The 27,759-nt window shown below is 42.9% G+C and overlaps 1 protein-coding gene across 1 annotated transcript in view; it reads right to left on the bottom strand.

Moving 5' to 3' along the window:
• Nucleotides 1-2,477: 2,477 nt before the first annotated feature.
• Nucleotides 2,478-27,759, bottom strand: part of TCP11L2 (t-complex 11 like 2) — a 41,651-nt gene continuing 16,369 nt past the window's right edge. The window contains exons 4-10 of the mRNA XM_068971122.1: nt 25,928-26,048; nt 22,928-23,148; nt 20,706-20,842; nt 13,339-13,526; nt 12,944-13,125; nt 10,119-10,291; nt 2,478-4,767 (exon numbers count right to left, since the gene is read on the bottom strand). Of these exons, the coding sequence (XP_068827223.1) occupies nt 4,523-4,767; nt 10,119-10,291; nt 12,944-13,125; nt 13,339-13,526; nt 20,706-20,842; nt 22,928-23,148; nt 25,928-26,048 (1,267 nt within the window). The 3' untranslated portion in view covers nt 2,478-4,522. The remainder of the gene's footprint in view (nt 4,768-10,118; nt 10,292-12,943; nt 13,126-13,338; nt 13,527-20,705; nt 20,843-22,927; nt 23,149-25,927; nt 26,049-27,759) is intronic.

Genomic DNA, 27,759 nt, shown 5'->3' with positions numbered 1-27,759 from the left:
GCGGGATCTGAGGTAGAAACTGCTAATGCTTACCAATACCCAATACCCATGTCCACCTCTTTTCTCCTGGGCACATTTTCCTGACTTGCTTGCACTTGGAGCCAGATGATTTTGAGTTCTGGCCAATGCACCATGAATAGAAGTGGGCAATCCATTTATTTCCCCTGTCTTCTGAGTGATTCAGGGGATGCTGAAGGTTTTGAGGACTGCTGAGTTATAAGATGAATGGAAGTTGGATTTCTGAGTAGCTGAATTAAGGCCCTTGATACATACACCAACCTTCCCTAAACTTGGAACTATAATTTGAGAAATAAGGCTATGCTGAGGCCATGGTGACTTGAGAGCTATGTGTTCAGCAGTTCATCAGTGCACACAGTAAAGGCTGATTTCACTGACTATGCCCTTCCTGGAATCATCTTACAGTGTCATTCTTAGAGGCAATACTGGATGGGGGGAGGGGTCTCCTCACACATTTCTCCCAGTCAAGTTCAAAAGACCTCATAAATGTAAAGGATAGTGGATTTGTTTTTCTCTTTCTGCTCCTCCGGACACCTTTCCTGTTTGAAAGAAATCATTAGTTGGGTGACCTTGGTAGGAACATGGGAGTCTAAGTGTCAGACACTATCTCATTCCATCCCATGCAAATTAAGAGCATTGCCCTTGACAGAGATTCGTCCCACTGAATGTTGATATCTAGGACTTTAAATCTTGAGCAAATGAGGCAAAGCAGCAAGGACAGTTGAGAAATCAATCTCTGAATCCCGCTTGGCTGAGGCCCTGCACTTGCGTTGCCTCGGTTCCTACCCATTTGCCAAGCTTAATTCCCCAAACAAAATAGATTCTGTGAAGTATGTAAACCTCTCCAATAAACTCTCTTTCTGCCTGTTAGCTAGAGTCCATTTCTGCTGCTTGTGCCACGTGTTCAGGTTTGAGGGCATGTACACGTACGTACACAGCACATAATATTCTGGCACCAATGGCAAATGTGCTTTGCCAGGGCAATCTTTCCCAAACATAATTGTTTGCAACTTTCAAAGGATTCCCTGATTCTTTGCCTCTTTCAGAACAAACCCCACACATATGAGCATGACATCCCAGAAGCCTTTTCCCTTGCGTGCTTTTCCTCCCGTCACTTCCCCTCTTTTGGAGGCTGTTCCCTGGGCTCACCATTTCTCCACATGACTGTGCCTCCTGCGCACTTGGCCTCTTGCACCTTTCCCTTTCCTGGTCTCTTGGCAAGTTCCTGCCTATCATTCATGTTTTAGCTCAAGGGTGATCCGTGAAAGAGTCCAGTGATTTTTCCTCTAATACTATGTGTCAGTTCAGTTCAGTCGCTCAGTCATATCCGACTCTTTGCAACCCCATGGACTGCAGCACGCCAGGCTTCCCTGTCCATCACCAACTCCCAGAGCTTGCTCAAACTCATGTCCATCGAGTCGGTGATGCCATCCAGCCATCTCATCCTCTATTGTCCACTTCTCCTCCTGCCTTCAATCTTGCCCAGCATCAGGCTCTTTTCTAAGGAGTCAGTTCTTCACATCAGGTGGCCAAAGTATTGGAGTTTCAGCTTCAGCATCAATCCTTCCAATGAATATTCAGGACTGATTTCCCTTAGGATTGACTAGTTTGATCTTGCAGTCCAAGGGACTCTCAAGAGTCTTCTCCAATATCCCAGTTCAAAAGCATCAATTCTTCAGCGCTCAGCTTCTTTTATAGTCCAATTCTCACATCCATACATGACTACTGGAAAACCCCCAGCTTTGACTAGACGGACCTTTGTTGGCAAAGTAATGTCTCTGCTTTGTAATATGCTGTCTAGGTTGGTCATAGCTTTTCTTCCAAGGAGCAGGCATCTTTTAATTTTATGGCTACAGTCACCATCTGCAGTGATTTTGGAGCCCCCAAAAATAAAGTCTGTCACCGTTTCCATTGTTTCCCCATCTATTTTCCATGAAGTGATGGGACCGGATGCCATGATCCTAGTTTTTTTAATATTGTGTTTTAAGCCAACTTTTTCACTCTCCTGTTTAATTTTCATCAAGCAGTTCTTTAGTTCTTCACTTTCTGTACTATGTGTACTTGTTTTAAAAGCATAGCCCGAATTACACTTTATTGCTATTGTTCACAATTTTGTCCTTCTTACTAAGTTACAAACTTCTCAGGACAGTGTCTATCTAGTCATCTGTGTACTAAATACCTAGGATACTTCTTGACACATAGTAGATGCTCAATAGCTATTTGTTCACTAAATGAATGAATGAACACGATTGATGTCTGTGAGGCTTTGACATTAAGTAGAAGATTCCTTCTAGAACCACTGTAATAAAGAGTGTGCAATATTCCAGCCCCGAGCTACCCAAAGGTGGTTTAGAAAACAGAGACTCCATCTATCTTGAAATAATTTTTAATGTTTTAAAATGTAACTAGTGTGCACAATACATGTTTTAGCAGAAGAATGAAAATGTGTGTATGGTGTTTAGGAAAATTGACGTTACAAAACAAGACCATGTTAAGAAAATTCTCAAAAGTAGAAGTAAACATTTAAGTAAAAACCAAATAAACAACATGCTAAGGGACAGGATTTAAAAATCCTAATAAATGTACTTGCTTAAATCCAGATGGGACATTGAGATTTACTTTGCCACTTAAAAAAAAAGGCAGAATGCCCTTCATTTTAAAATGCATCCAAAAAAAAAAAAATGTTTGCACATTGTTTTCCTGCTGGCAACTATAGTATAATCAAGTATATAAGAATACCAGCCAGATTCCAATCTGATAGTAAAAAAGTATACCACCTGGTCTTCTAGTTATATATACAGTTCACTGGGAAAGTGACAAAAAATCACATTACACGCTACCTTTCAGACCCTCTGTGCTATCCAGGCCCCAAAGTGAACAGTTTAAAACAATTTCAACTTAAGAGAAAATGCAAATAAAAATCTACAGCACCTTATGATTTCTAAGCACAGGAAACAGGCAGAATGGACATACAGGAGGAGGGAAAAAATGGGTAAGACCAATGATGTGCTCTTCAGTAAATTCCACTTCTACATAGCTGCTCAAATGGACAAAATGGTGATATATGTATTGGTCATTGGGAGAAAAAAGCTGATGTTCAATATTTCCTCAATTTGGCAGATCCCTCCAAAATGTAAGGATCAGAGATAAGTTATTCACACAATAATTTCCCAGGCCTTCATCAAATCACTAGGTAGCACCAGAATGGTAGAGGTCATGGTGAGGAAGAGGAGGTAAGGAAGAAAGAAGGATTAATCTTTTTCTTCCTACTTGCTCTTCTCCACCAGACCGCTAAGGTTCAAGGAGTCCTCAGAAAATCAAACCATCAAAAATGCATTTTATGCAAATAAAGCATTATCCAGTAGTGTTTCCCTCAACACTTCAGAAGCATGTAATTCAAAGACAAGCAGATTTCTCTAGGATCCTGACAAGCAGTGCCAGCGTGGCAAAGTTTAATGCACAAGAATGGCAAATGATGATGATACTGAGAAGAGCTTCTTGGTCACGGTGGGGTAAGAATTAAATCCACAGAGAAGGCATTTGCTAGCACATTATATGCTTAAAGAAGAAAAAGAATCCAAAGTACATCTGTTTCTTTTTCAGATGTGAATTTCACTGAGAATAGGGGTCCCATTTTATCAACTTTTTCTTACAAGTAAATTCAAGTTACCAATTCAAACCGCTCCTGCCTTATGTAAAAATATTAAAATCTTATATAAACCTTACCAATGGCCTGAGAAATGCAAGGACATTCACAAAGAGATGTGTGCAAAAAGTGTTTCTCTCAGAGAGCAGCATAAGTTGCAAGAAGAATCCACCCTCTAGAATGAGATTTTAGAAGGGGTTTGTTTCTATTTCCATTAAATCATCAAGGGAGGTTTTATCTAAAATTTGTACATAGCATAAAAATGTATTTAATACGTTTAAATTCTAAACAAATACTGACCATCGGTATCACCAAATGTGATTAGGTATATTTGTAGAATTTGAGGACTATGTAAGTTTCTATTACATATGAGTAAAATTTAATTTGTACATTTCAAATACAGTTATCCTTACTTCACATCATTTATTTAGAACCTCAGTCCACTTGGTTATGATCACAATTTTCAACCCTTTAAGAAGCTGTACCAAAGTTAAAAAAAAGAAATCATTAGATCTGATAGTAACAGGTGAGGAAATACAACTCCTTAAGGGTTGAATGAATAAGCCAGATATAAATGCTTAAGAAAACATTTACAAGTATTATATAGGTAATAAAATTAAATACAAATAGCTTTCTGTTCGTTAAAAAGTCTCTTTAGGACTCGAAAATGGTGCACATGTGGGGGCATTGTGATGTGCATGTCTCTGCAATGCTGACATTACTGGGTTACACAACTTCGGGCTAACACTGTGCCTCACACAGGATTGAGAATGTGCCCCATCTGTAATGCCGCTGGTGGAAACAGAATGGGTACCTAAGTGCTGGGCTTCCAATCTCTTTTCCAGTGTCATTTCCTCTTTAGTTAGTAGATGAAGAAGCTTCTGCCTTCCCTGTGGCTTCCTCACCAAACAGCAGCTTTCGGAGTATATTTGCATAAAATGGTCCGTACACTTGTTTGTTGAGATTCACGATGTTTGCGTATTGCGAGCCTAGCGACTCCAGCTCTTGTTGAACGACAGCAAGGCCTCCTGGCACGGGAGGCATGCATCTTGGAGGGCTTGGCAGACAAAGCAGGCTCTTCATGTATAGCTGGATTCGTTTATCTGGGGAAAAAGAAAATATGTTTATCTGTCCTATTATTAAAGCATGTACTTTTTAAACATGAGAATAGTAATTGTGGTAGATGGATTGCAACAACATCCTCAATTCTTTACCCCCTCCCTATACTCATGCCCTTTCCAAGGTAGCCTGGCAGTTCTTCCCATCAGGGCTGGAGCCCGGGTGCCCAGGTCTTGGATCAAGGATGGCCTTCTGACCTGCTTTGGCATGCAGAATGTGGCCGGAGTGATGGTGTGTGAGTTCCATGCTCAAGAGGCATGGTTTGAATCTGCCCTTTCTGCCTACCACCACCATGTAAACAAGCCTGGGCCAGATGAGAGCCCATGTTGAGGGAAGCCCAGCTGTTCCATCTTAGGCCATCCTAGACCAACCAGTAGCCAACCAAATCCCAAACACTTGAGACAGCCCAGGCGAGACCAGCAGAGCTAACTACCCATGAGGCTGCTTACCATAAATGCATGCATTGAGTCCAGCAAGACCAAATGAACTGCCTAGTTGCCCCACAGACTGGTGAGCAATGATAGATGGAGTCTTAGGGAAATCTGTTACACAGTAATAGCTAACTAATAAAACATACACAGCACTTTCAGGGTAGAGTGGGGAATCTTTTATAAAAATTCAAATGTCCATAATTTTAGTTACATATCCTAAAGCTGAGTATGTAAACTAGGATTGCTAGTTTAGCCCAGACAGTGTTTTTCTAAAAAACAGAAGCTATTTAAAATGAGGGGCTTTCACATAGAAAATCAAATTTTTGGTTCTTCTTGAAAAATCTACAGATCTGGCAAACTTGGGAGCCCAAACTGCCACAAGGCAAAGGGGAACATACATCTAGGTTTTCTCAGGATAATTGAAGTTGACACCTGCTGTCCTGGTCTTAATAAAAAGAACACTTTCAACAGTGTCCCGGGTTAGAAAATAAATTGTACGACCACCCCCCATGTAGGCAAGAATCTGGAGGCACTGAGGAAGGACCACCCCAACTAGCACTGCCACCTTCTCCACTCTTCCTGCTTCGGTGCATCTGCATTTGCGAAGACTTCACAAATGCATGCAAATGCTTAAAAAAGGGAAGCTGTGGTGTCCTGTACAAATGGCACTGGACAAGCCAGACCTGCTCCAGCCCAGGCTGCTCCAAGGACATTCTCTGGCTCTGGAAACAGAAATCTCACAAATAAGAACATTTATTAAGGAAAATGAGTGAGTGAGTGAAGTTGCTCAGTCGTGCCTGACTCTTTGCGACCCCACGGACTGCAATCCACCAGGCTCCTCCATCCATGGGATTTTCCAGGCAAGTATACTGGAGTGGGCTGCCATTTAAATACACTCATCTAATACAGACAGCTGTAATATTACTGAAATTCTTATATCCAAACACGTCTACCCCAAATCATACATTTCAGCCAGATCTGACCTGGAACTCAAAGTGCCCAGTGTCCCATGTCCATATCTTAGCCCAGACTATTTCCTGTTACTAGAATGCCCTTCCATCTCACTTCATCTCTGCCAAAGTCAAGAACATCATACTGATACTAAAGTCACCTCCTTTCTGTGGCTTTCCTTACCATCTGTTATACCCTTATTATTACTCAACCTTATTATATACTCAATCCTTATTATTGTTACTTGAGAATTTCTCTCTCTCATTTCTCAGACAGTAGGCTTTCTGAGGGTGAGGGCTACTTTTTTAGCCTTTATTTCCCTGGTCTGGCAGGCAGCTGGCATGTCAGAAATGTTGACTGTAGTGAAGTGAGAATGGAATGAAAAAGGTCTATGAAGATAAACCCCAAACTGAAAATGCAAGGAGCCAGAGAGGAATGGGGGCTGAAGAAGACCTGAGCCTTATCCATAATTTTTCAACGAGAGGAAATTATTCATGGAGGGATCATTTGTACAGTTGAAAATTACTTTTTAAAAATGTCGGTGGCCATTAGCATGCAAACACAGTGGGAGTTGTGATTTTATTGTAAATAAATAGCACATCAACTGAGAACGAAGAAGGCAGACTGTGGGTACCATGAACAACAGAGGAGGAAAGCTAGGGCTAAGCTGGAGCCCTTCTTCTGTCCCAGGGATCCCTCTAAGGTCTAATATATTCTTGCTCCTCTGTGGGCAGAGAATTCAGAGCAAATGGTCCACTAAACTCCCCATTAGGCTGGCTGCTTGACTCTCATGAGCCCGGGTCTATTTTTGCCACGGTTATGGTCTGGACACTTTTCTGTGAGACTGTTTAAAGAATGCAGGTCTTTCAAAACTGTTATTATGCTGACAAGTAGTTCTGTCTCTTCTGTGGACGAGTCAGTTTTTAGGCCAAGACTAAAGTGATAGAAGCGTCTGTCCATTTAGGAGCAGCCAAACCCAGCCCCTGCCAAAGACATGCCTTGGCTTCCAGAGCCTAGGGAGAGACGCTCAAGTGAGTCATGCAAGTTGCTAGGCAACAGTACTTTGAACAAGGTTATAAAATACTTTCAATTTGCAGAAGAACAGGAAACTTGGAATAGGGAGGGCTGGGTGGAAAAAGTGGCTTGACTGGATTTTAAGAGGCCTCCTCAGGGTGGGGCATCTCCTGGCCCCCAGCTTCCCCCTCTCTCTCTGGCACTGCCAGTAGTTCCCTGATCTAAAGCAAGAGCACAGAGAACACCCGAGGCTCTGGCCAGCCTGCCAACGGGCAGCAGGGCTCCAGCTCTGACTGGAGTACCCATCAGAGCAGATGAGAAGGTGAGACAGGAAGACTCCCTACCCTGAGACCTGCTGGTTATATGGCCTCAGGTGAGAGATACTTGACTGCTCCAAGTCTCCATGCATTCATTCATCCACTCCACTGCTGACTTAAAAAAAAATGCACAATGTGAGAGTTGCAAATTGAGTTTTATTTGAGGCAATATGAGGACTGCAGCCTGGGAGATAGCACCTCAGATAGCTCTGAGAGACTGTTCCAAAGTCATTGGGGAAAGGGACAGTATATATGTGATTTTGGTGAAGGGAGAATACATGCAATAAAAAACACATTTTACAAAAGGTTTCTGCTAGTCTCGTGAAGCTTCTGCTAGTCACGAGAAACAGTCATCACTACGAAGGATTTTAGTGTTTTCCCAGATAAGAGCAGATATGTGAATTGGGCTCATAAAAAGCTCCGGAGAATATCTAACTACGTGAAGACCTATCCTGCCAGTTTTCCCCGAGCACAGAGTGCCTCTTTTCTATTCTCCATCCTGAACTCCTTTCAGGGGGTGTTGGCGGTGAGCAGCTGCAGCAGCACATGATTTAATCCTTAGAGAGGTAGATGGCAAGTGCCAATCTGTGATTGACACCTCAGTTCAGTTCAGTCGCTCAGTCATGTCCAACTCTTTGCGACCCCATGAATCACAGCACGCCAGGCCTCCCTGTCCATCACCAACTCCCGGAGTTTACCCAAACTCATGTCCATCGAGTCAGTGATGCCATCCAGCCATCTCATCCTCTGTCATCCCCTCAGATATCTATTAAAGGTCATCTCTGGGCCCCACCCCCCATGGTCTGGGGAAATTGCTGTGAGCAAAGATGCATCCCATCCTCCTCATGAGACCTGTGCACTAGCAAGGGTCTCCTGGTATGAGGCAGAGATGGCTGACAGCCTGCCCCTCCTCCTCCGAGAAGCACCATGGCCCAAGTGCTGGCTGTACCGCCGGAGGTGACAGGCTGTGACACGCTTGTCAGCAGTGACGGTCATGACGGGCAGGGCTTGGCCACAGGCAGCTGAGGTTAGGCTGTGTGTGTGACTGTCCTCCCTGTCACCCCTCGAAGCCCACATGCTGCGCACCAGAGCCCTTCAGTGGCCTGGGTGGCTTAGATTACCAGCATCCCATGTCCCCAGGGATCAGGTTGAAAGACACCCTTTAAGAATCTCAGCTAAATAATAACCAGTGTTTGTGTTCCTAGAGAAGTCAGTGCGGTGCTTTGAAAACTTGCAGATTCCTCCTGGAATGTTTGGATATTCAAATTCCACACTCTTTCCTCCATCTGTCCCTTTCCCACTGCAGCTGACACTTGCTTTGTCTCCCACGTCACCCCATCCTCTTCTTATGGCCACAGCACCCTGATTCTGTCTGGGGGAAACAATTGCTTCCCTAGTTTCAGATCAGGTGTTCAGGTAAAGCTGACTCACTTTGTTTCCAGGAGCTGAACACATGTCTTAGGGTTAAGTTTCTTCCACTCTGGCCACCAAAAATGGGATGTGACCACCAACGGGAGCTAATGGGATTCAATTCTAGGGTCATAGTTTGAGCTAAGAGGGGAGGGAAACTGACTTTTTTTTTTTTTTTTGGCTTGATTTAAATATGGAAAGATGCAGGCTGGAGTGGAAGTCATCTTGTTATATTGGGAAGAGACTATTTTAGAGACAGCCATCCCAGAGGAAGGCAGCACTGAGGGACCACCAGGGGGAAACAGTGCCAAGACATCATCTGAACTCTGATTAAGCTGTATCAGCAGCCAGTCCCCCCCAACTGCTCTTTTCTGTGATATGAGCAAATACAGTCCCTTCCTGCTTAAGCCACTTTGTTGTTTAGTCACTAAGCCATGTCTGACTCTTTGCGACCCCATGGACTGTAGCCCGTCAGGATCCTCTGTCCATGGGATTTCCCAGGCAAGAATACTGGAGTGGATAGCCATTTCCTTCTCCAGGGAATCTCCCAGAACCAGGGATCAAACCCAGGTCTCCTGCTTGACAGGCGGATTCTTTACCACTGAGCCACCTGGGAAGCCACTTTAGAGTTTTAAATTATCTGTCACAGGTAACAGAAAAAAGTCCTGATACATTCTCCATTTCCCCAACTCACCAACACAATTTGATCCTGAGATATTTATTTTCTTAGCAATCAAGCAGGGAAAAAAAATCCCCCCACTATGCCTCTCAGTTCTATGGGCCTTTTAACTTTTAGTCTTTCTAAGCCTGATCAAGCAAGGGGCCTCAGCTCACACAGGTTAGCTTCCATCAGAGCATGTGTCTACTTTCTGTGAACATACTGCCATCTGGTTTGGATTGCTGTATTGATCTAGGAATTTAAAATGATGGCAGCATGATGTTATTTTCTTCAAAAACCCTATCAGCTGGGTAGTAAAGGTAGAAGACCCTGAAACATCCCCCCACTCCACTACATATACACACATAAGCAGCAGTGAGTCCCAAACCTTTGAAAATATTAATGCTTTCTTCATGTTTTCAATATTTATTCACCAAGAGAAGCAGGTAATCTGTTCAAGACTAAAATTTGACTGATACTTAACATTAGCCAAAGCCAGCGTGGTAAAGCATATTGACATTGAAGCAGAAACCAATAAAAATATAAGGACTCACCAATTAAAGACCAGATAGGATTGTCTTCTTCTTCAATGCTTGAGAATTGGCCTACAAGGTTAGCTTGAACCTCAGCATTTAAAGTTGGTAAACCTCTCTCCATTAGGGTCTTGTTAACCTCAACACAAGTCTGAATGCCAATAGAATTCAGGACTTCCTTCAAGTTAAAGGTCCTACAAAATATGAAACAATAATTCCACCAGGGACAGCTTTTATTCAGCAGGTTTTTGTTTGTTTTGTTTAAAAAATATACCAGCTTGTTTCAAATGTCTACCAATTTTCTCTTATACAGACAAAAATTACCCCCATTAGGATGACCTTAGAAAATAGGCAACTCCTCCCAACCACCAAGCTTTATATGCATCAGACTTTTAAATGCTTAAAACCACTCAATTCTGTAGGAAATATGAAAAGCACAGACAGAAAAATGAGGTCCCTAAAAATAAATCTGCAACCCCATTTTCAGGCAGGGCTATCAGAAAAGGATAGAAAATATTTGTTTAATTTACAGAATAAACCGTCTGGCCTGAGTGGATTCAGTCACAGATTTTGTTTTTAATGTGCTTAGAAAATAAGATAGAAACAATTCATTTATCCATGCCTATGCGGGAAACCTTTAACACCTGCCAAAAACAAGAAATAAAGACATTCAGAGGCCAACACCATAAAGACAAATTACCTAAAACTCTTGACCTATCATGATGAAAAATGAGAGACTCTTTCCCACTGTTACTTTCAAGTAGCTGATCAATAGTTCCAAATATATACAGTCCAGAAAGATGTAAAAAGTAGTTAGTGGTGGTTATTTAACAGGTAATGAGAAAGGTATAATAGGAAGCAGCATTTTCTGTGTCCACATTATTGTGAATGATATTGAAAATTGCATCTCGCTATTCAGAAAGGATCTTTAAGACAACTTTGTGCAAAATGGATTAAAGGTAAGAGAAGGGGGCATGGTGGTGAGAGGAATTAGACAAAACACAAAACCATCAGATAAGCAGAACAACTATAAAGAAGATGACTTAACAAACAACTAAATAGTTATTAAGAGCTGACATTTATCAAGCACTTTCCACGTGCCACACACCTGCACTAAATGCTACACGCGAGTCATCTTCAGTTCAGTTCAGTCGCTCAGTCTTTTTGACCCCATGAACCATAGCACACTAAGCCTCCCTGTCCATCACCAACTCCCGGAGTTTACCCAAACTCATGTCCATAGAGTCAGTGATGCCATCCCGCCATCTCATCCTCTGTCATCCCCTTCTCCTCCTGCCCCCAATTCCCTCCCAGCATCAGGGTCTTTTCAAATGTCATCTTAAGTTGCCATAACTCTAAGGTAGGTATCTTTATGTCCCTTCTTACAAGTGAGGCCATGAGACTCAGAGCGACTCAGGATCTTATTCAATGGTACATTACAAGTCAGCAGCACAGCTAGGATTTAAACCCTGGTTTGTCTAACCCAAAAGCCTGTCCTTCTAGTAACCATTTTGCTATGTGCTTCATATGAATACTTAGGCAGTACTGGAGGGCTTCCCAGGTGGCTCAGTGGTAAAGAATCTGCCTGCCAATACAAGAAATGCAGAGATGCGGGTTCAGTCCCTGGTTAGGAAGATCTTCTGGAGTAGAAAATGGCAACCTACTCCAGTAATCTTGCCTGGAGAATTCAATGGACAGAGGAGCCTGTTGGGCTATAGTCCATGGGGTTGCAAAGAGTTGGACGCGACTGAGCAGCTAACACTAAGCAGTATCTGGGGACTCACTAAAGGCTTAATAAATTAGAATTCCTGGAAAATAATGGTTACCCAGTGTGGGGAAATGCTAAGAGCAGGTTTCTGCAAAATCAGAGCAGGTTTCTTTTCCTTATAGGTCTTGGGTCCTGGAATGTGAAAGAAAAGAGCCTGGCAGGTTAGCACCAGGATCAGTAGAAAGGGCAGGGACTTGACAGTCAGGCTTGGGCTCAGGTCTTGGCTTGACCTTTTCGTGGAGTACAGCCCAAGGCAAATCCTATTCTCTCTGAGCTTTAAGTCAAAACGAGAACTCTGGATTGCCAGAATCACTGGGGCTAGTTTGGCTTTTAAGATTCTAGGATTTTATCAAGTCATGCATGTGCTCTCTGAATAACAAGCAGGAAGATGGGATGTTGGATGTATTGGGTGTAAAGTCCCTGAAAGCACCTGAGAGGACAGTCAGCAAGAGGAGCTGACATATAGGAGACCCATGGAAACACCTGGTCATTGGCCAGGATTAGAAATTTTCCGACTTGGACAGGATTCCCAATAATGCAAAATTGAAATGAGATTCTAGTATTCAATGATGGTTTGACACTGAGAAATGAATTTGGCAAAGACAAAACTTTCACTGACTTGCAAAACATCTCTGAAGGACAGAGATGTCACTACTTCTGTAGGCTTCACAGAGGCTGGATCTGTGAAGCTGGTAAACATTTCGTTGCAGAACAATGATGGAGTCAGAAAAACTGAATCAGAAAGCCTCTCTGATGGACCCTGAGCATGACAAATTTCTAGGTATTGTTTGTTTTTTCCACAACATTGTGAAAGGAGAGCTTGTACACACATCCGTCCTAAGTGGAAACACTACACTCACCCTGGCACCTGTTATGGAAAAGACCTCTCCCTACCGGTGAGGGATATCTAAGCCTTCAGAGACATGAAAAGAAACTCTAGGAAAAGAAGGCATGAGCTAAGCTTCTCTAAAGCATGGTCCTGAATACCACATCCAGATTTTCCAAGGTTATTCATGTTCTCTGAAACACATGCAGAGCTGGAATACAAGGGAGAGCAGATAAAAATGCTGGAACTCACTCTTTGTTCATGCCTTCAAGTAGAACAGCTGAAATCCTTTTTAGTCTGACTGCAAGCTCAGGTAGGCCTTCTGTGAGAGCACCCACCATGTTATTGGTGATAAGGGCCAGGCAGGCAATCATTTTCAGTTGATTCAGCTTTTCTGTCAGTTCCTGAAGACGTGCTCCATCTGTCATGAGTGTCTAGCATATTTAAGATGTAAAAATAGAAAGGGAAGCTAAGTACCATGAACGTGTAAAATCAGCAGTGTTACATCCAAATCCCTATTTTTCATTTGATTCCAGTTAAGGTCATTAAACCACATGCAACACAGACAGACCAGCTGATACACTGTTTGAACTTAAGAATTAGAATATTGAAAACTTGAGGGAAGCCAAAGAGGGGGGAAAACTCACCTCTGGTAATTCTTTTTTCTGATAATCCCACTGTAACAGTTTCAAGTAACTATTATTTAGCACCAACGTAGGGCTCAGGCTTGGCTTGGAGTTGTTTTCGGCTCCAGGCGTTAAAGTAGCCTCAGAAAGAGAAAGTAACTCTTCATGGACAGATTCTTTTATCCACTCTGTAGTTTGATCAAGAGCACCTGCAAGGGAAAAGGCCACACGCTTGTCCTACGGCTGATAGACTCCTTCATTTGTGCATTCCACACACGATGAACAGTAAGATGGCCACAGCCCTCAAGGGGCCTAAGGTCCAGATGGGCAGACAGTCATGTGAGCTCACGATTACAGCAGAAGACAGTGAGTACTCGAAGGCACAGTTGGGTGGAGGGAGGAGAGGTTGTCTATGGTGGAGTCTAAGAGGAAGAACTCCATAAGTGACACAAGGCAGATAGAGGGAAGAGCTGTCACTCCAGGCTAGGAGAACAGATCACACAGAGAGACGGAATAATGGGAAAGCATGGCAATTTGGATGCTACAAGCAAATCTGTACTGCTGGTCCATAAAGAGGTGGGGAAGGGAGGAGAGAGTTGCAGCAGATAGCATCAGATGGACAGACAGGCCAGCTCACACATGACCTTGAGTCTTGTGCAGAGAAGTTATCTAGATTAAAAGTAGTGGTGATTGAACATTTTGGGTTCCAGACCCCTTGGAGTATCTGATCAGAGGTTTGCCTTTCCCAACATGCTAATATGAATTTTTTTTTTTTTTTACTTCAGACCCAGTTCTAAGGTTTACCCCTAGAAATAAATTGTTCTTTAGACTACTGCTGCTAAGTCACTTCAGTCGTGTCCGACTCTGTGCGACCCCATAGACGGCAGCCCACCAGGCTCCCCCATCCCTGGGATTCTCCAGGCAAGAACACTGGAGTGGGTTGCCATTTCCTTCTCCAATGCATGAAAGTGAAAAGTGAAAGTGAAGCCACTCAGTCGTGTCCGACTCTTGGTGACCCCATGGACTGCAGCCTACCAGGCTCCTCCATCCATGGGATTTTCCAGGCAAGAGTACTGGAGTGGGGTGCCATTGACTACATTTCTTATTAAAAAATATGCATTTGGTAGAATTTATAAGGAGAAGGCAATGGCACCCCACTCCAATACTCTTGCCTGGAAAAATCCCATGGATGGAGGAGCCTGGTAGGCTGCAGTCCATGGGGTCACCAAGAGTCAGACACGACTGAGCGACTTCACTTTCACTTTTCACTTTCACGAATTGGAGAAGGAAATGGCAACCCACTCCAGTGTTCTTGCCTGGAGAATCCCAGGGACGGGGGAGCCTGGTGGGCTGCCGTCTATGGGGTCGCACACAGAGTCAGACACGATTGAAGTGACTTAGCAGTAGCAGCAGAATTTATAAGGTGTCAATTGCTTAAAAATGCAGACTGAACACAGGTGCAAATTAAAAAAAAAAACAAACCCAGAGAATGAAATAAAGAATAGTCACCCTGAAATTCTTCATCAGAGCCAGCCCTTAAACAGGGGTAACTTATGAGCAGCTCCATTTGCTATACTAAAGCAATATCACCCCCAGAATTTCACAACTTTACTTCTCTTCAGTTGGCAAATGTTGTTCTTGGTTTTCCCAGTTTTGTTTATAAAGAAGTAAAAGACTTGCAGTCTTTAAAAGGGATCCAACAGAGAGTAAGAGTGGAAACCATCACGGGTATAATTACAATGTGGCAGTAATAGGCATTTATATACAAGTGTAATCATTTACAACTGACACATTTAAAAGCCCATTTAGTTATCTCAAACAAAAGCAACAGTGTAGCACAGAGGTTCTCAATCCTGGCTGATGGTAGAATCACCTTGGGAATTTACAGAAAAAAAAAAAAAGATTTTGGGTGTCAGCTCTTGGAGATTTTGATTTAATCAGCCTGAGATGGGCTCAGGCATCTGTGTTTAAACACTCCAGGTGATCCTTATATGTAACCAGGCATGAGTACAATTGGTAAAGCAGAAAGAGCAAGAGTTTAGAGGGAAACAAAGATTTTCTCTAAGGGATCTGCTAAGATTTCAGGGGCTTCCCAGGTGGCTCAGTGGTAAAGAAAATCCACCTGCCAATGCAGGAGCAGCAGGAGACATGGGTTCGATCTCTGAGTCGAGAAGATCCCCTGGAGGAAGAAACGGCAACCCACTCTAGTATTCTTGCTGGCATAATCCCATGGACAGAAGAGCCTTGTGGGCCCCAGTCCAGGGGCCCCAAAGAGTTGGACACAGCTAAACACACATGCACGCTGCTGAGATTTCACTCCCACAAGCAAGAATATTGACTGCTCTGAGCGGCTCCAAGAGCAAGGTCAACCCTCGGAGGCACTGGTACTTGGTTTTTCATGTGAAAAAAAGCCTCTCCATTAATTTCTTCAAAGGCAACTGAGCACCAACCATACACTAGATACTGTACCTTGCTTTGGAAACTAATCAAACATTTTCCCAGTGGTACTTGTCACTTAGTAGGTTCTCAAAAAGCTTTTGCTCTCTAGATAAGGTATGAGACCTGGCAGGTTTCCTTTTTAACTCCCTATCTCTGGAGTTAACCATGGGCTTAAGGACTGACTCAAATAGTCTCCTTCAGATTGGCAAATTGATTTGATCCCTGACACCTGAAGATATCATTCCCTTTTACTGATATACATAGTGCATGCAAATCAAAGTAAAAGATATAAGGTGTTTTTTGCAAACTTTCAGAAAGCAAGAGGAGGGAACACTTCCTACTGTACATATTAGGCCAGCTCTGTGTATGTGAGCATGTGTTCAGACGCTCAGTCATGTCCAACTCTTTTGAAATTCCAGAATATTGAAAATAGGGGTTATCTAAAGGTTTGGACAATGCCAGGGACTCCCATTCATGTATTCTGCACCATTCTCCTGGTTTACTGAATGGTGCCTGTTCAGAATTGCAAAGAACAAGAGCTAGCCTGGCCCCTATTTTCAATATTCTGGAAAATATTCACACCCAATATTCCAGTTTTCAGTTAGAAGAATCTAGTCTGCTTATCCATGACATCGACTCTTTTATGCCTGGCTATACCTCACCTTCCCTTTTATTGGCACTGATTTTGAGAAATCATTTCCTTCACTCCGTGCTTTTTGCGGATTTAATTAGAGCCCACATGACCAGGACCAGGCAACCTCCCTACCCAGGGGTTGGCCTGGCTGAGTCATTTGCCCATCAGACTCTTTCCTGGGACTCTGAATGATGATTACAGCGTTCAAGGATGATCCGTGTTGAAGTGCACATTAACCATCTGAGGACGCAGCTGGGAAATTCCCCTTGTTTTTTCCTCTCCAGATTCCTGATGCCATCCTGATTTCTGGCCTTGTGCAGTCTCAGGAAATTTTAGCTTTTCTGTGAACCGCCCTCTCCTTCCATTCCCTTCCTTTTCTGCTAAATCAGCCAGTGAGTTTCTGTTCCCTCTGATATAACTCAACTGATACAACACAAAATTGAAAAATCCAAAGAAAGGAATGAAGGCAGCAGCTTGGTTTACTCCTGGCTTGGCCAGGGGAGACCTGGTTTCCAGTCCCAGCTTTGCTGTCTCTCGGCTGTGCGCCTCTGTCTTTGGGCAGGTTGCTGCTGAGCATCAGCTTGCTCATCTCTACAATGTTCCATAAATATTTCCCGAATGCCTTGGGTGCCAGGTAAAGACAATCATAATGCAATTTCATTTATTTTTTGAAAAATATTTATGTCCCATGAGGATTTCTGAATCACATGAAATGAAGTTCCTGAGAACATTTTATCAGATATAAGAGATGATCTAAATAAAATCTTTTCTTTCTGAGTATCTGAAAAATTACTTGTGGCCTAGGGGTTATGTGCCATTCTTTCTACAGATAATTTAGTTGTTGGATTTAATGTGGTTATTTTGCTGACATTTAAGACACATACCCAATCACTGCGTAAGGCTTTCTTGAGTGTATTTTAAATAGGGAGATGACATAAAATCTCTCTGTTGGCAAAATACATTCTTTTGGGGAGTCAACTAGGAAACCCAGAGTACTTCTAAATATTGATTTTCCAAATAATTATTTACGAAAATCATGTACACAAATAAATCCAACACTTTTGTACTTCTGTGCAGTACTGTAAGACTTTTATTTTGATAGCAGGGCACAGTGGCCGACTTTTGGCAGTGTGACTTGAGGATATAATTAACAGCTGACATACACTCTGCTTCCTGGACTCCTGATTTCTCTGGGAACATATTTAGAGCTGGGCAATAATGACCTATTTGCACAGCTGGATTCATTCTATTCTTAAATCTCTGGAAATATCCAAGTCAATGTGAAAGGTACAAGTGAAATACAAGTGACTAAGTCTGGATTTCAAGGAGAGAAACAAATCATTTGAGATGAACAAAACTGTAGTTCAACCCTACATTAAGGGTTTTGTTCAAGATTACAGGCCCATCTTGACTCAAGACATGGAGACATTTGTACACATGTATATGAACACACAGGGACACGAATGAAACCAACCAGTGAGTCTCAGGAAAATGCTGCTAAGAACATGGTTATCATATTAATAGTTCAGGTTTCAGATCCAGGGTTGATGTAGGGTTCTATTTCCCATAATCCCTCTCTGGCTTTGAAGCCAAAACAATGTAACCCCAAAGTCAAGAGAATTTTTGTTGCAGGATCCTTAGACATCATCTAGTCATATCTGCCACTCAATGCTAGAACTTTCTCTGCAAATACTCCCAAGACAGTTGGTAGACTGTTTGGAGAGAGTCAGTTTTGCATAGTGGTTGAATGCATACACTTTGGAACAGAGACACGCCTGAGTTATCTAGGCTCTTCCACCCACTAGCAATCTCTTACTTTAACCTCAATTTCTTCCTTTATAAACAGTAGGTGATAACAGTCTTATAGGGTGATTTGTGAAGCTTGAATGAGCTAATAAATGTAAGGTGTTTGGCACATAATAAGGTCTTGGCACACAGTAAGTGTGCAAACAAAATGTTAGCTAGCATGGGCTACTATGAGTGACAGGAAGTCCATTCTGAAGTTAAAAGAACAGCTCCAGCTGCTAGGAAGGTCTAAACTGGCTGTTGGCTACTTCCCTCCCATGGGTCCTAGTCTGCTCTTCAGAACTTAACCAAAGCCCTGAATCACTAACCACAAGGCAGGCAGTGCTCATGGCCCACCTGAGTCTCCCTGGTACTAGGCACTATGCGCCCAGCTTCACTGACTGTTCCTCATGTCACCCTCCATGCCCCTGCCCTTTCCCCTGGACAGGCTCCAGTCTGCTGGAATCCCTCTAAAGGAGGCATGTGTTTGGCTCTGTATACATAAGGCTATCATATTGACCATCTTGACAGAAGAGCACAGTCCACGAGGGGGAAGGTGGCATGGGGGGATCACCTAACCCAGACTTAGACTGTGGTTGCAACTGAAGCCCAGATGCTGCTGTCAAGGGTTTGCTAATAAGGGAACCAGTGAGCTAGCCTCTTGCCAACTGTCCAACATCTGGCATCTCGGTTTCCTCACCTGTGGAATGAAGGGAGAACAGTACCTCCCCCACTGAGGAACTGTGAGGATTCAGTGAGGTCATACTTCCTCCTCTCTTCGCTTCTGGTCTGGTTTTAATGTCCACTAGTCCACTGAAAGTGCTCCCATCACAGTTACCAAGGAGCCTCATACGGTCTCATACCACAGTCAAGCCTTGGTCTTCATCTTTCTTGACCACTTAGCGCTTGTCACAGCTGATCACTGAACACTTTCTCTTCACTTGTTTTGCAGGACACCACCCTCTCCTGTCTTTCTTCCCTTCCCTGGCTACACAGTCTCTCTTGTTGGATCTTTCTTCTGTTCTTAAGCTCTAGATGTGCAAAAGTCCCAGGTCAGGCCCACTCAGTATCTACACTCACTGTCTAGGTAATTTCACCCAGGGTAACCCTGGGATAAGAGCATGGAGTGGACAGGAGTGTGGAGTCAGACTTCTGGGTTGAGTTTCAGCTCTACAACTCTTAAGTTGTATTATGGTGGCAAGTTATTGAGCCTCTCTCTGTCTCAGTTTCCTCATCCATAAATAGGAAGTAATTTCCTAAAGTTTTTATAAAGATTAAATCAGTTAACACAGGTAAAGTGTTTACAATATGGTAAGCATTCTATATGTGTCAGCTACTATCCAGTTCCATGGCTTTAGATGTACACTCCCAGTGCTCACCATTCCCCCAAACTCCAATCTCATTCCTAAATCCCTTCTGGTATCTTCATATTGATGTCAAACAAGATCTCAAAGTTCACAGGTCCAAAACTGAACTCTGACTTCATCCCATCTCCCACCCTCCTTTCCTGGGTCTCTCCCATCTCACTAATAGGCATCACTGTTCATCGAGTTGCTTAGAGTCATCTTCCATTCTCATTTTTCCCTTATCCAACTTGCAGCAAATCTTGTTACTCCATTTTCAAAATGCAACCAGAACCTGATCTCTTCTCACTACCTTCTACCACCACCATTTGGACCATCCGCCATCTGTGATACCACCTAATTGGTGTCCCTGTTTCCCTTCTTGCTCCCATATGATTTATTCTCTACCCAGGAGCCAGAGTATGTTTTAAAAATAAAAAGCAGATGCTGCATCCCTGTTCAAGCTCTCCAATGACTCCCCATCACATTTGGACTGAAATCCAAATTCCTCTTATTTCCTAACAAGGCTCTATAGGACCTGCCTTGGTCTACTTCTTGGCCTCAACTGTAACCACTCTTTCCTGCCTGCTCTACTCCAGCCACACTGTCTGCCCTGTGTTTGTGCAAAACACAAGCAAGTTTCTACTGCAAGGCCTTTGTACTTGCAGCTCTCTCTGGCTGGAATGTTCTTCCCTCACATCTTCACATGGCCCTTCCTCATTCCTTTGCAAACTCTGCTCAAATGTTACTTCTCTGAGAGGCTTCTCAGTCCACCTCACCTAAAAAAAAAATAACCTCTTACCCTCACTCCTGCCCCATTACTGTCTGTTTCTTTATCCTACTTTTATTCATAGCACTAAATAACACATCTGACCACATATGCTTGTTTTTCTGTCATACCTACTCGGCCATCTCCTTGGGAGCTGCAACTTTATTTTTTGTTCATATCTACAGCACCCAAGATGTATCTGGGACACAGCAGGTGGTTAATAAATGTTTCTTTTAGTAGTGCTTATGCAGTTCCTGGGATCAAAGTTAACAGCTGTAAGTTTGTAATATTAATTTTAGAAGTCAAAAAATGTTGAACAGAAATGCCAAAAGTCTTTAGTAATACTATTTAAGATATCAAAAACCAAAATGCCATATTTCACCCCATTTCAATATATATCCACACATAGTTTACTTACTTGGAGTTTCTTCTAAAATTTCTTGGAACTTGGTTCTCTCATAATCTACCAACTGGCGCTGAAGATGTGGTCTGAGACTCCGAATTGTAAAATTCACCATGTCCATTTTCATGAGGTCCAGGACATGAAATATTTGTCTAAAAATTTCAGAGTTAAAATAGTTACACAGGTAATCAAGAAAATCATCTGAAATTCATTAACTATTATTTCTTTTACAGGCTGGAAAAGATAAACATCTCTGAAATGGTTTCGAAATTCCAATCACTTTGACAAGGACACGTTTCATAAAAGGCATTACACATGCATTCCAAATGTATTCTTCCAGAGATCTCAAGAGTATTTGCTTTAGCAAATATACTTCCAACTGATTCATTACATTCAGCCATAGACTGACAGACACTAAGAAGTATAAACAATGAGTCTTAACAATGAGATAAAAAAAGATTCAAGAAGGAATTTTCATTTGAAAGTCCCTGAAATTTTAAGGAGTCCGAATATAGTATATCCTGTTTCTATTCCTAAGGAAATAAGAAAAAAAAAGAAAAAAGAAAAGGACAGGGCAGTGAAGCACCAGGGAAAACACTGCATTTCAGAGTTGGGCAGCCCTGTGTTCAATTAGAGCTTCACAACTGACCAGCTCTGTGGCCAGGAACAGGTTACTCAATCTCTCTGAGCCTTAGTTTCCTCACCTGTGAAAGAAAGGGACAAGATCAACCTTGGAGAGATGTTGTGAAGAGTCAATGAGATAGCATATTAGAAATGCAGGGACAGTACCAACCACTAAGTGCTCAATATACGAGCAAGATGAATGCCACAGATTTGATTATCACACATGGGTAATAAGATCATTCAAAGCAAGGATTCCACAGCTGAAGAATCTCAACCTGCCAAAGCTGAGCACAACTCTTAAGGATATTTACAACCCATTTTACAGATGAAGAAAGTGTGACTTGAGAAATTGTCAACTTTCTCAAAGTCAGAAAATAAGGAACTTGCTATATGCAAGCCAGTTTCCTCCCCTTCCCTTTCCAATACTATTACATGAAATTTAATTCTCTATGTGGCTGTATTCACACACACACACAAAAGGGGTTGGGGAGAAGAATTTGTCTTAGTGGCAAAAAGTGCTGTAGACTCCTCTTTCCTCTGGGATCACAGCCAAACTAGAGTCTTTATGATCTTACTGTATACCTCACTTCCTTAGGGAAGCTGCAGCAGAGTTAGCTAACCAACCACCAAAGGTCCATTTCCCTTTCTGCAGTGTGGATGTGTGGCTGGGAGATGTGATTCCACACAGCAATCACACTGCCTAGACCCACTTCAATCTACGTGGGGCCCCAGGACTAGGCACAGTCAGTGGAATATGCCACTTCTCGGGCGAGGTGGTTAAACATTTAATAGGCCTTCCTCAGGGCTTCCTGGGTGGCTCAGTGGGTTCAATCCTTGGATTGGGAAGATCACCTAGAGAAGGGAATGGCTACCCACTCCAGTAATCTTGCCTGGAAAATCCCATGGACAGAAGAGCCTGGTGGGCTACAGTTCATGGGGTCACAGAAGAGTCAGACACCGCTGAGCGACTAAACAGCAGCAGCATGCCTTCCTCATGATCTCTTCCCCATTCACCAGCTGAATGTAAAGGACTCCAAAGACCTGGGTGGAGCCAAGGAGAGAATGAGCCTGGGTCCCTGACTGGCGCTTGGAAGGCTGCCTGACCAAGAATCCCTGACTCAGACTGTGGCATGAGTGAGAAACAAACTTTTAGTGGTTAAATCACTAAGAATTCAAGGTTTACATGTCAAAGCAGCTCCAATACCCTACCTAATCAAAGCTTCCTGTATCCTTGATGAGATTAGGTGCCTCTGCTGGGGTCCCTATTAATCCTCTCTACTTCCCCTCCCACAGAGCTTTATCACAACTGTAATTCCTTGTTCAGGGTTGTCTCCTCATTAAATTGTAAACTCCCTGGGGTCAGAGATCATATCTGCCCCTTTCATCACTGCATCTCTAGGGCCCAGCACTGCCAACTAACACCCTTGTTTGCTCATTCTATGTGAAAGTTCCACACACACAATAAATGATTGACCCCTTGCTTAGTCAGTTTTTCCCCAGGGTTAAGGGTTCCTTTGGGAGACCAGTTACTATTCTGTGACCCTCAATTCCCACATTTCCCTTCTGAATGCACTCATAGGTACCTTAAGAAAATGCAAGCAGCCGGCACTAACCTCAGCACCTCCACGATGTTGCTGGTAGCCTTCAACTCTCGGATGTCGTCATCTCGCACAGGGGCGCACAGCTTTCCCATGGTACTGATGACGTAGTTGGCCAGGCCTTGGATGTCGACAGCACTGTGCTCAGCCTGCTGCCTAATGAGGTCTGTGTCTAAAACTTCACAAATCTGGCTGCGAAGCCTGTTGCCACCAGGAGTCAGGAAAGAGAGGAGAATCTGCACAGGGAGAATGAACAGCATCATTGCATGAAGAAAGGCTGTCATTTTTTAAAATTCAGTGTCTAGATGACCAAGCTCCCTGCCCTCAGTATTTGAATGCCCTGGATATCATAGAAGTTTGCCCCGACTCGGTGGTGGATCAGAGAAGCATGACAGGGTCCTATCCTAAAAAGAAAGCTCTATCTTCTGTGCTGGGAGCCAGCACGAGGAGTCCCGTCCATGGCAAAGGTCAGGAGGTTAAGGGGTCCGACAGGCAAAGGCGAGTCGGGCCTTAAGGGAGCCTTGCTGAATTTTCTTGAACATCTACCCCCAAACACCAGAGTCTGCCTGCTTTATTGTACTGTGCTTTCCACTCTTTTGACATAACAGGGGGCTATTCCCCACCACCTTTCTCTGGAAAAAGTTAACTTAGAGCTCCAATTGACAGTCTCCTGCAAATAAAAGGAGTGTTTCAGCTCAAACCCCTTTGATGGCTCTCTAACTTGCCTGACAGGTTTAACTACACTTGTGATTGTTTACAGCCCCCAACTGCGAGAGGCACGAAGCTTAAAGCATCTTAAAGATATAGAGCCATTCCTAAAAAGCTAAAAATTATACTGGTGATGGGTTTCACTGTTGAGTCAATGACTGCTGCCAGACCTCCATATTCTTCATCTTTTAGGCACCTGGAGGATATTAATCAATGTAATTGGGATATAGAAAAAGGAATATAGTAGTTTTGATGTTAGCAACACTAGGCTTTTGAGTTTGTAAACTTTCTCTTTGTTATAAATCACTGTACTCCTCTTTCTTTGTTATAAATCGTTGTGTCTTTGCTATGTAAGAATGTGACCTTAATTAGTGCTTTCTGAGAGTGGCACCAGACTTTGGGAAGAACAACACTTTTAAGGGCAAATAAGTTTTCTGGTTGACAGACCCTTATCAGAAAAGGGCTGTAAAATGTTAATTGGCCTCCTGGCCAGAAGATGATGTAAATCACCTAAGACTTGTGTATATAGCTAGGTATGCAGAGAGAAAGCCTGGTCTCGATAAGAGTCAGGGCTGCTGATGCTGCATAATTTTGTATTATCCATTGATCTCTATGTACAACCAAAAGTATAAAAGGCTTTCCTGAACAATAAAGGATGAGCCAGTCACTGGAAAGACTGGTTTCCCCCGTGTGGTCTTTTCTCCTTCTCTTCTTTTCTGGCTGAATTCCCATCTGGGGCGTGTAGGCTCACCATGTATACTTACTTGCCCTGGCTTCTAAGACCCACACGAGAGGGAGCCCAAGGCGGGGTACCCTCCACTATTCAAGCGGGTACCAGTGGCCTATGTAGATGGTGCAAACCTCTTGTCTTGAGGTTTTATTAGCTCTCTTAAACCAAGTTATTCAGCCTCTTTTCTCCACTAATTTTCCTACTATACTATTCTTCCCTAATCTCTCTTTACATTTCTAAATAAGTAAGTTTTTCTTCGCTGATTCCGTCCACCCTTCGAATTACCCTGGATCCACTGGGGCTGGACCCCGGCACTTCTGAATGAAAGCCTTCCCTTCCCTCCTGTGGGAAGTTACTAACACCATCATAATGAAAATAACTGGTAAGGAAGCAATAGTATTGAAAGAACTTGAAAAAGTTTACAGAGAAATCATGCAAAGAAAGAGAAAATTGGAGATCAAGGATCCAAAAGAACCTTTTAAAGAAGGGCAAATAGCAACACCCCCACAGGCCCCATTAGTATAATACAGTATATTTACATGTGAAATATATATTATCGGCTTCCCAGATGGCACTAGTGGTGAAGAACCTTCCTGGCAATGCAGGAGATGTAAGAGACAGGGATTCGATCCCTGAGTTGGAAAGATCCCTAGAGGGAGGCATGGGAACCCACTTCTGTATTCTTGCATGGATCATCTCATAGACAGAGGAGCCTGGTGGGTTACAGTCCATAAGGTTGTAAAGAGTCGGACACAACTAAAGCAACTTAGCATGCATGCATGCACATTATATACTATGGGAGCAACCTATTCACAACACAGTAGACACTGTACTTATACACACAGCATGTGGTTAGGAGATGATCTCTGAGCAGGAGTGCCTCAGTTCAAATACCTTCTGCCCCTCAAACCTGTGTGAACTTGGATGAGTCAGGGAATTCAGTTTCTTTATATAAAATAGTAGCAGGCATAACTACCTCATAGCATTATGGTAAGGAATAAATGAATACTCTAGTGCTTAGCACAGAGCAAGTGTCTTGTGAAATGTTAGCCATGACTGTCATCTGATTTAATTCTTGCAACTACTCAGGAGACTTTGGCTTCCCTTGCATCTTAGATGGTAAAGACTCTGCCTGAGTTTGATCCCTAGGTTGGGAAGATACCCTGGAGAAGGGAAAGGCTATCCACTCCAGTATTCTGGCCTAGATAATTCCATGGGCTGTATAGTTCATGGGGTCGCAAAGAGTTGGACACGACTGAGCGACTTTCACTTCACTCACTCAGGAGACTGAGACTTAGGAGAAAGCAGAAGCAGATCACTAAAGCAGACCTATCTAATCTGGGCTCTGTGCTCTGAAGCACCATAGCTGCCACCTACCAGCTAAGCACGGGCCTGTGTTCCTGTCACTGCCCTCTTCCCCCGTCTCCATCCTCCTCTCAGAGATGCAAGCAAAAACTCTTCCAAAAACTCTGGCTCAGTGTTTCAAAAGAAGCCTCCAATACTCTTAACAGAAAAACAGCCTCTGGGGCGGGGTGGGGGCAGAGGATTACTAATGAATACAAACAACATCAACTTGCCTCTCTGATTTCTTCAAACAGTTTGATGGCGTGTTCATACTCGGGAGGCTCTGCATTCAGTTCTGATTCCAAGACATCCCAGAAGGCCTGATGGACAATGTGCCTCACTCGACCGGCCAAGCTATGGGAATGAAATGAATCACTTTTTTTTAACATAAGCACTATTTTTCCTAATTATAAAAGAAATATGCACATTGTATAAATCTTAGGAAATGCACTGCTCATAATTCTATTATTAATCTTTTGACATATTTGACATATTTCAATGAATGGTCTTAATACAATTTTTATAGTAGTGGTCTGTACAATAGTATATACTTATTTCATTTAATATTCTGTCTTAAGTGTCTCCCCTAAATTTTTTAAGTGCTTCCTTCCTATAGCTTTCAACAAGTTCATAAAATTCTGTCCTAGGACTTCCCTGGTGGCACAGTGGATAAGAATCTGCCTGTCAGTGCAGCAGACCCAGGTTTGATCCCTGGTCTGGGAAGATTCCACATGCCATGGAGCAACTAAGCCTGGAGCCACAGCTACTGAACTTGTGTGCACAACTACTGAAGCCCGCGTCTAAAGCCTGAGCTCCACAACAAGAGAAGCCACAGCAATGAGAAGCCCATGCCCTGCAACCAGAGAAAGCCCATGTAAAAGCAACACCTGGTGCAGCCAGAAATAAAAATAAATAAAATTCCATCCTAAGGAAATACCTTATTTCACCCATCCACACCCCCCCCTTTTTTTTTCCAATATTTTGGCCACACTGCACAGCATGTGGGATGTTAATTCCCAGACCAGGGATCAAACCTGTAACCCCTGCATTGGCAGCAGAATCTCAACCATCAGACCACCAGGGAAGTTCCCACAGCTAGTCTCCTACACAGATCTTCAGATCTGGTCTAGGTTTTTAGGATGAGGTGGCCAAGTTGTTCTTTCCTTAATAGCGGACGTTTCGTGGCATGGAACAGAAGAGATTGGCCCCAAGGAGACATGCCTTTGAATGCCTGCCAGCTCCAGCTTAGATGTCCCATTTAAAGTTGGCCAGACCACACTGCTGAAATAGGAGCCTTCCTAGGAAAGCTTCACAATAGAATAGGTGGCCACCTTGCTTTATCCTGTCAATGTCAATGTCCCAAAATAGATGCGTGTTAAAATACACATCCCCACTGAACTCCTATACCATTTTGAAACTGCTTTTAGAAAAGCACATATTTCCCTGAACTGTAATCACTTGAAGTTTCTATCCCTCACAGGGCTGTGCCCCTCTCTCAGATAGAGGCCACTTCTTCTAGGTACCTGCCACCACACCTAGCATAGTGCTTGGTATTTACTGAAGGTTTACTGAATGCATGGTGAATGAATTGATAATTTGACAGTTGAGCATATCACTTAAATTTTTCTTTTTAAAGCTCAAATAGCTAAAATATACAATAATGTTAGAAATAAAAACTAGCTTCCTGAGAAGCGTGACTTAAAACTGTTTTTGTAACTGCAAATACTATACTCTACTCAGCCACTTTAAATGTTAAAACTTAGTCTAGTTGCCTGAGTAGATTTATTCAACATAAATGTCATTCCCAATGTCTGAAACGCTTTCAAGCAATTACAGAACAATTAGAAAGGCACACATTGCAGGAATGGATTTTTGCTCTTGACTTTACAAGCTGCAGGTACTTGGCTTGAATGCACCAAGCAGGAATGAGCTAAAACAACTTTATAGCTCCTTGAAGGATGTCAGAGTTTAAGTTTTCCAAACTTCTTAGATTTCTAATTTTGGGTGGGTAGTGATGAGATCAGTCAAATCATTTATAAGTATTCCTACCCAGTATCAGAAATCT

The sequence above is a fragment of the Capricornis sumatraensis genome, chromosome 4 (assembly GCF_032405125.1).
Source record: "Capricornis sumatraensis isolate serow.1 chromosome 4, serow.2, whole genome shotgun sequence".
Lineage (NCBI taxonomy): Eukaryota > Metazoa > Chordata > Mammalia > Artiodactyla > Bovidae > Capricornis > Capricornis sumatraensis.
The sequence above is the reverse complement of the archived record's forward strand: the minus strand, read 5'-3'. Positions and strand labels throughout refer to the sequence as shown.